The 9,419-nt window shown below is 31.3% G+C and overlaps 1 protein-coding gene across 4 annotated transcripts; it reads left to right on the forward strand.

The window, feature by feature from the left end:
• Positions 1–5,223: 5,223 nt before the first annotated feature.
• LOC120156443 (zinc finger protein 4-like) lies at positions 5,224–7,060 on the forward strand. 4 transcript variants are annotated; one of them, XM_039167771.1, is made up of 3 exons: positions 5,224–5,524; positions 6,099–6,133; positions 6,169–7,060. In XM_039167771.1, exon 3 carries the CDS (start codon positions 6,180–6,182, stop codon positions 6,927–6,929), a length of 750 nt encoding a protein of 249 aa, XP_039023702.1. In that variant the 5' UTR covers positions 5,224–5,524; positions 6,099–6,133; positions 6,169–6,179; the 3' UTR covers positions 6,930–7,060. The 4 variants fall into 4 exon arrangements, with proteins under 4 accessions (XP_039023702.1, XP_039023701.1, XP_039023703.1 ...); XM_039167773.1 differs by having other exon boundaries at positions 5,225–5,521; positions 6,096–6,812; positions 6,861–7,060; XM_039167770.1 differs by having other exon boundaries at positions 5,224–5,521; positions 6,096–7,060.
• Positions 7,061–9,419: the final 2,359 nt, after the last annotated feature.

The following is a 9,419-nucleotide window of genomic DNA, read 5'->3' on the forward strand; positions in this document are numbered from 1 at the left end:
TACTTTATTGTTAATTGTTGACCTAGCAATTATAAAAAAATATTTTTTTCAATCTCTATATGTAATTTTTTTTATCAATTTGACCCTTCAAAAAGTTATAAACATAGATGATTAAAAATGAATAATTAAATTAATAGTAATTTTAAGAGTCAAATTGATAAGAATAATTAACAAAAAAGATTAAGAGGTTATGTCATTTTTGTAGTGGTCAGATCAACAATTAATAATAAAATTAAACATACATTAGAAAGTGGACTAAGAATACAACTAAAAATATTAAAATACATAAGCTTATTGATGGAAATAAATAGGTTACAATAATTATTGACAGTTCGTTCATTCTAGTTTGGACGGAGAGTTATACTCGGTAGACAAATGGTTATTAATTGATGTTTAGTGTTCTTTGTCTCTATTGTGAGGTAGCATATAAACAAGTTAGGGTGAGGTGGTTCAATTTGGGTTCCACCCTCTCTCGGTCTTAGTTTAGAGATTTTATAGTGAATATTAGAATTGATGTCAAACGTAAGGTCATGATAATTATTCTTAGACTGACATATTATTTGGATATAGTCAATTAGAGATAGATTAGTTCTGATAGATCAGATAGACATATCATATGTCATGTCAATTAATCATAATTTCTCAAAGACTATTAAATATTTGAGGTTTAAGTTATTAATTCTAAAATACTTGTTTTGGGATCCTATTTGCGGAGAGGCTTTTTCTCCATAAACTTTAAGGCACAGTACGAAGATGATACACGAAGGACGTTCGGCAGAGATACAATAAGATTTTTTTTCTTCCAACAATGGTTAAGGGACCCTTGACATATTAATTAAACATTGATTTTTGCTTTTGGGTCAAAAATTTTTACTTCCGACTCAAAGAGCATGGGTGAGGATCATGTGGCTGTGGGGGTGGTTAGTGATTAGAGAATCCCCACACAAAACCCATCACTTTCCCTAAAATAAGTGTAGATATTTTGTTCAATCAATGATGATAAAGGTTTTTCTCTCCTCACATGGGGCGGGCGGTTGCTTCCTCCAACAGCATCCCTGGGCTCTCTGCCACTCCTCTCTTGAGTTTGAATTTGCACTGCCACATTCTATGCTCTCTGCTGTGGTCCCTCTTTTTCTCTCTTTGCCTTTCCTTTCATTCAGCCATGTGATCTTCTCTTATGCCCAAACATTTATCCCTCTTACCCCTCCATAATTACTTCATTATTTTTTAAGATTATCTTTAATTTAATCTGTAATTAATTTTGTGACATTTTGATCAAAATTTAATATATAATTTTGAGATTTATACCGTTATCTCTTCACTCTTAAGAGTTATTTTACCCATTCGCTTGATCCTTGTCTACTTTTTATATATTATTCAACGAGTTTAAAGTTCAAATTTCAATATTCAACAAGGTTGCAGTTCAAATTATCAATTTTATTAAAAGAAATATTTTCTAAGATTAGAACATGCGATCAACAAGTCTTAAAAATTCTCACAATGTATATGGTACATGTAGGTATTTCTTTTTCCCCCCCGAATTCTGTGAGTTATTATTGTCCGAGCACGACTTCATTTTTTTCCAAGTACGAATAACCTCGAAAATGCCAAAACAATCTTAATCAAATCTTGGGTGTAATCTTACCGTATATCTAACATATCTAATTGTTTATGTAAGGCGTCAACTTTCCTACAAGAAAGACAAAAACGTATTAATGTTTTGGAAAAAACATGTCTTGATTTTCATTTACATATGAAAATGAATCATGTCTTTGTCACTTACACTGTTCCATTTCCAATTCTTAACGAATGCTACAACTTTCACCCCATCCACTCAGTCAAAATATTTTGATATTTCGATATAACAAATCAAGTTTTAATAAATTTTAAGTTTTCTATTGATTCTTACATTATGTATTCGATTAATTCGAATATCATAAATCATTACTCCAAGTTTTCAAATGTCTATTTTAATCCTTACTAAAGTGTAAAATTAAGTTTCAATCATAAAATATTTTTGAAACAATTTTTTTAAAAGTATTTCGAGCCAAAAATAAAATTCATTTAGTATGGTATCAATACCCCCTATAGGGTACCGATACTCCTATAAACATTTTGGTTCCGAGAAATAACAGAATGTTCTGATAGTACCGATACCCTCATAGGTATCAATACCCCCATGCAATGGTACAGATACCCCCTCAGGAGTAGGGATGGCAAAAAAAACCGAACCTGACGGGGAAAACCGAATTAAACGGGTCGGTTCGGGGATGATAAACGGGGACAGGGACGGGTTTGGTAATCCCCGCCCCAATTACCCGACCCGACAAATATTAAAAATAATTATTTTATATATATAATATTAATAAATTAATTTAAATTAAAAATATATATATAATATTTATATATTTAATTTAAATATATATACCCGGCCCGATACTCGTTTAAATAACCGTTTATGCTAAACGGGGATACTCGTTTCCCCGCAGTTTTCCCCGATTATCCGATGGGGATCCTCGTTTAAATCCCCGCAGTTTTTTTAAACGGGTACGGGTTTTTTAAACGGGGATGGGGACATGGGAACCAATACCCTGCCCGAACCCAGCTCGTTGCCATCCCTACTCATGAGGTACCGATACCCTTAGGCATATAACAGTCGAAATATTTAAATTTTACACTGCAGGTACCGATACCCTATGAAGGGGTATCAATACCCCCTGCTCCCAACATACAAATTTAAGTGGTTTTTCACTCTATAACGGCTCTAACTTCATCCAAATGGTTCCCAACGGTTAGAATCATCCCACTGTGTATTTAAACAAGTTCTGAAGCCATTGATCAATAAGAAATCATTGAGAGACAAGAGAAAAAGCATCAAACACTAAGTTTGTGAAAATCAAACCAATTTTCCTTCAATATTCATTTTGCTTTCAATAACACACATTGTGCTCATTTGTAATATTTTTTAGTGTTTTTTTCTTGTTCTATAATTGTGCAAACATCTTACTTTGTGAGGTTTTCTTGTAAGTTTACGAAATTTGTGTATTTCTCTTTGGGAGAGAGTGTGCTAAAAAATTGAGGTATAATTCTTGAGGGAGTTGTAAGGTTACTCTTTGTCCTTAAAAGAAAGAACAAATTAGTGAATTTATTGGAAAATCCTTAGTGTGGATAGCTAAGGTAGTGGACGTAGACTTTGGTTGAGAAAGTCGAATCACTCTAAATCGCTGTGCAAATATTTTTCAATTTTCTGTAAAAGCTTCCACCAAAATTTTTATTGCTAATTCACCCTCTCTTGGCCAATTCCATCGATCGATTAACTCAACACACTTGCATTACATGTCAATGTTATATATATATATATATATATATATATATATATATATATATATATATATATATATATATATATATATATATATATATATTTAAGATCATTTGATGTGTAAAAATAAACAACAAAAATCGATTCCTTATTTTTTTAAATAAATATTTTATTATTTTCTATTATTAATCTCAGTCATCTATTTTTACTTATCCAATGATCATACATTTGTACATAATTAAATTTTATATTCTATAATCGGTCCTATCTATACATATATATATATATATATATATATATAATATCATTTGAAAGAAGTTGTTAAGAAGAAGAAATCCAATTTGATTAGGGTCGGTGCCTCTCATTATTAATGGCAAAGCCTGCAAATCTTCTCAAACTCGATAGAACAAAGATACGATGACATTTTCGTTCTTTATTGATTACTTTGATTATCATTATTATTAATAATCATTCGCCCATTGGATGCAATAATGTAAGGGACCTTCTTGTAAAGTACCTTTCTTTTTGACTCTATAATCATATTTGTCACCTTTTTAGACACATGAAACAACAACAACAAAACTCTATTCTCATATACAATGGAGGTTAAGGGGAGGTAGGGGAGTAGGTTGCCCCAACGTCAGGTTGAGAGCAGCTTCCGTGGTAGACACATGAAAGTGAACCAATAAATTATATGAACAAATGGATTTACTTGCATTCTTATTTTGGAGAACTTGGTTTTATCATTACCAAAGATATGATTCTTGTGTTGATAGAATCAAGTATGTGGGTCAAAAGTTTGGTTGATTGAAGACGAAAGTAAGGATTCTAATTTCACATGAATTCGATGGGTCTTAAAGCGATCCAATAGGAATATTAAAATAATTGATTTTGTTCGAGTTGGATTGAGTTTTATAAAGATTGTGGTCGGGTTAGATTCGAGTTTAAAATGAAAAATGTTTAGTCTGAATCGATTTGGATAATAGTATAATTTTTTATATATTTAAATATAATTGTTGTAATACTCCTCTTTTTATATATTTTTCAATTAGGTTCCTGTTTTGTAAAATAATTTTTTTTATATTTATGTCATGATATAATCATTTTTCTTAGTTTAAATTGATATGGGGATTGAAATATATTTATATATATTATTACTTTAAGCTATTATTTGATACACAAGTTGTATACAAATTATTTTACATAATTTTTCTATTATAAATCCAAATCCTAAAATCTACTGCCCTAATCCTTAAATCTTAAAACCCTAGCTTAAACCATAAATATGATGAAATCTTTTAAAATTGGCATATTTGTATAAACTAAAATTTATATTTATACAATTCATATATAACATAATTTTCTTACATTAATATTACAGGTTAAAAACTTAATCATGAAGGGCGAGACTTTTAAAAGCAAAAGTATGTGGTTGGAGCTTAGGCATACAATTCCCAAATTGCTGAAGGTGACAACAATCAGGACAACCAAATACCAAGTTGCTAGAAACAATGATAACAGATTTGAATTCATAACGTGGACCAAGTCGTGTACACTTTGTACTTTATTGTGTCAATTTTTCATATATATATATTTTTAATGAAATAGAGGAGGACAAGACAGAGAACATAGATGTTCCATTTGGACAAATATCATCTTGCATCAATCTACCAAATTGAGATAGAACCCAAGCAATGCAATTGGATTCATGGACCATGTAATGGGCTAGATTGGTATGCAAATTCCATAAGTAGGCATGGGAAGAAGAATCTGACCACAAACAACTTTCTCTGTTGTGTTGTTTATGGTATATATCTATCCCTCTTTTCTCTCTCCACTCATTGAATTGTAGCTATTGGAACACTAGAAGAGCCCATAATTCAACACACACTTGTTAGTGTGTTTATTTTTTTTCTTTTTGGATTTGTGAATTCTCTGACTTTGCTCCCTCATACACCTCTGCTTTCCCATAATTGTACACCTCTTTTCCCTCTCTCTCCTTTCCATCTCCTGCCTGGCAATCTTATCCCATTTATGTTCTTTTTCTTCTTGAACAATCACAGTATTATCTGTGTAGAAAATAGAAGAATAAAAAAGCACCCACAGATTACAGTGATTTTGTCTCTTGATACTTCAGCTCGTAACTTACAAAGTATTATATCATGCCAAGTAAGAATCTTTTTCACAATTGTCTCATAGGTTATGGATTTGATTTTCTTTCTGTTTTGTTACTGATTTTAAGCTCCAGTTTTTGCAGTGTTGTTATTAGTATCATTTTAAATTTGTTGCTGTTTTCAGCTTGGGATTTTCTTTCATCAGTTCCATGCATATCAGCTAATTCACCCACATCCTTAATTTTAGAATTGGACATAGGTGATTCTTAGTTATCTATATGCAAGTATGTCTGTCTGTATATATAAATCTCACCTGTATTTTGAATCACTATGTCCATTTCTCTGTTTCTTTCTTCATTACTCTCTTGTACCTTTTAGCCAGTTAGTTCTAAGGTTAACCGAGTTAGAATCCGGGGTTTTGTACTACTATAAGTGAGTTAAAGCACTTACCCAGTCTTAGGTACCGAGTGAGTTAATGCACTCAATGAAGTGACTCAATCCAGTCCAGTTTCATTCAGTGTCATATTGGAAAAGGGGATGGACATTATGTAAATTTGATTCTACCCATAGTGTTTGCTCTTTGCTCCGTGATTGACGAATCTTAACATCCTCTTATTTGTGTTCCTGTATTTATTATCTTATATTCAAGTTGTGTGCAGGTTTTGAAGAGCTAACTTATTAGTAGTGTAGCAATCGTACCAAATCGAACTGAACGGGCACGGAACTTGCTGCTATACCTGAGAATGGCACCACTAAACCTCGGGTTAGAATTCAAAAACGTCTCCGAATCAAATAGCCGAGTGGCTTCCAACAGATCCGCTTCCCCGGATCCCTCAAAGGATACCGCAACCACTGCTTCATGCCTCTCCAATCCCGTCAAGGTTCAACCACATTCGGGGTTTGTCTCCCTCAACCTGACCCTGCACTTCGGTGCCACTGATACTGAGATGAAGAGTGTCACGGGTGAGACTACGGCGACCGACACTTTGCCAGCCACAATTGCGAGGATTTTTTCTTGTAATTACTGCAGGCGCAAGTTCTATAGCTCACAAGCACTAGGTGGACACCAAAATGCTCATAAGAGGGAGAGGACAATGGCAAAGCGCGTGATGCGGATGGGGATATTATCCGAGAGGTATACGAGCTTAGCATCTCTGCCCCTTCACGGGTCGACATTCCGATCACTTGGGATCAAAGCTCATTCCGCTATGCACCAAGGGATCATGCCATCATCCAATATGCCTATAGATACAGGAACTGGTGCACGGTTCGATCAAGGGTATTTTGGAATCCCAATATACGTTGAAGATGACGATGTAGACTTGTTCTGGCCAGGGAGCTTCAGGCAGGTGAATGAAGATCAAAGAGTTGGCACTAACCAGGCATTGGACTTGACTCAAAATTCAACTCAAAGTTCGAAAATAGGATTTATAGCAGTGGCATCACCACCAACAACAGATACATCTGCACTCGATCTTACTTTGAAGCTCTGATATTTTCTTTCAAGTTTCCTTTAGCAATGGCTACTAGCTCCTAAGATTATTTTTGCTAGATTTCTTTAATTTAATAAAACTCTTTGTAGCCTTAGTGTGCCAGTTTTTGCTGCTGATCTGCAGATTATGGTTATATAATTTCAATATCAAATGTAGTATTTGGCTCGTTTATATGTTGAACGTGGAATTAGCATAATTTCATTACGACTTCACATTTTACAAATCACATAGAAATTTTAACATGTTCGGTCATCGAATTTTTATAATAAAACATATAATAACTTGTCTTATAGAATAACATATTAGTTAAATTACTTAAATAGTATCAAAATTACAATTTCGACATTATATACATGATACCTACCCAAATTAAAATCACAATTGCATATAAAACACAAATAGTGACTCGATTTCAATTACATTTATTTAACCCGCCCCTATTTAATAAAAATAGTACCAACAATCAATTGGTCTATTGAGATAAGACATTAGATTTCTTAAGCAAAGTCAAGAGTTCGAATCTTAGCATTCTCGAATGGAGCAAATTAGGTTAGGTGGGTAACCCTTGACTTTGCAGTATCTAATCTAAATTAGTCGATCAATAAATCGAATACCAATGATTAATTATGATCGATATAATCATAAGACCAATAACGTCCTTAAAATTAACATAACGCTTTTATATTCGTACATCCAATTGAAAAATACGAAACTCAATCAACATTATTTTTTTTCCGGCAGAGAAAAACAACAATAGAAGAGAATAAATAGATTCTTCGATATGTAAAATATTAATGATAGACTATTTTCTTTTTATAGGAATCGCAGAAGGACAAAATTATTCAATGATTAATTATCTATTTCAACAACACTCTTAATCACTCTCCTTAATTTCTTAATGGTATTTGTATTACTCACAAATTACACTTAAATTTAATCATCATATACTTTTTAAGACATAAATTACGCAGAACTAATAACCCCGAGAGTCCAACCAGTGCATAAGCAAAGTATAGGATTGAAAATAACTAGTGAATCAATTAGGTGAAAGTAATTGATTGACCTTTGAATGGTTCAAATTAGACTGATTCTCTGTTGATTTCTTTTTCTAATGAAACTAAGTCTATAAAAACACCGTAGAAGACAATAAATGTGAAACATAAGCATGCACCCAAAAAAATCATTATGAATAAAGAAAAATAATGAATGTCAGAAAGCTAACTTATAGCAGCAATGTTTGTAATAAAAACACCGTGTTGACTATGAAATCTTCGACCAACTGATTTCTTCATGCTATAGTTGACAAGTTAGTGGTGAGACCAACGGTAGAATTCATAACAACTTTGTAATCTTGTAAGAGAGAAGAATAAAAATATTTATCATAGTTTTAGTGGTGAATGAGAAAATTGCTTTTCTCATAGATTATGGGTCGAGCAACTGCATCTACATAATATGTGTATGTTTTCAATAGTTAAGAAAGATTTTAAATAAATACTACCTTATAATCATCTCAACCTAACATTAACTACGATTTTGAAAAAGAAATAACTAAATTACCAAAACATAATAAAAATAATAGTTGAGATACTAAAAATGTAATTTATCTTTATTATTACCGGTTTTCGGCGTTGTTTACGAATTTTGAGGTAAAGTAAATTAGTACTTTACAACAAAGCATACTTCGTCACAAGATTCTTGCTATAAATCATATATATATATATTAGATAATAGATTTATTATTTAAATTTATTTTAAATTTATTTATAAATAAAAATATATTAAATATTAAATATATATATATATATATATATATTACGTTTTTTATTATAAAATATATCAATAACGATGTTAAATAGTAAAATTTACTTTAAGTTTCAACCTTGTACCTGAAATAATTTAAGTGGCTTGTTCCTAACCAAATCTAATCGAATATTGTGCTTGATTTTGGTTGGATTTGGACTGCCCAATAATAAATGATAACAATAATTTAATCAAATACATCATCTTCCTTAATCCTAAGAGTGCGTTTGGTTCACGGAATATAAGATTACCAGTGAGAATAAAAGATTAAGGTAATAGGATTACTGAGAATGTTGAATTTTGTGTTTGGTTGGTTTAGCAGGAATGTAAGATTATCGTGTTTGGTTAAAGAAATAAAAGATTATTGGAATATATATTTAACCAAATTATCCTTATTATATTTTATTTTTTAACAAGTTGGAAAATATTTATATATTCTCTTTAAAAAATTTAAATTCATAAATTTTTTTACAAAATTGAAAAGATTTAATGAAAGAGTAAAATTTTATTTTAACCTCCGAACTTTATATAAAATTTTAATTATAGATTTTTTTGTAAATCTAAAATAGTTTAAAGATAAATTTTTAATTTAACATTCGTAGAATTTTTATTATTTAATGACAGAATAAGAATATTTTTGAAAAAAAAATTAAGGGCATTTTATTCCAAAACACTGGTAATCCAACAATA

The sequence above is a fragment of the Hibiscus syriacus genome, unplaced genomic scaffold (genome assembly GCF_006381635.1).
Source record: "Hibiscus syriacus cultivar Baekdansim isolate YM2019G1 unplaced genomic scaffold, ASM638163v2 tig00111220_pilon, whole genome shotgun sequence".
NCBI classification, from domain to species: Eukaryota; Viridiplantae; Streptophyta; class Magnoliopsida; order Malvales; family Malvaceae; genus Hibiscus; species Hibiscus syriacus.

Excerpts from the sequence above, each read along its gene's own strand:
- LOC120156443 (XM_039167771.1), top strand. The coding sequence starts at position 6,180 with ATGGCACCACTAAACCTCGGGTTAGAATTCAAAAACGTCTCCGAATCA.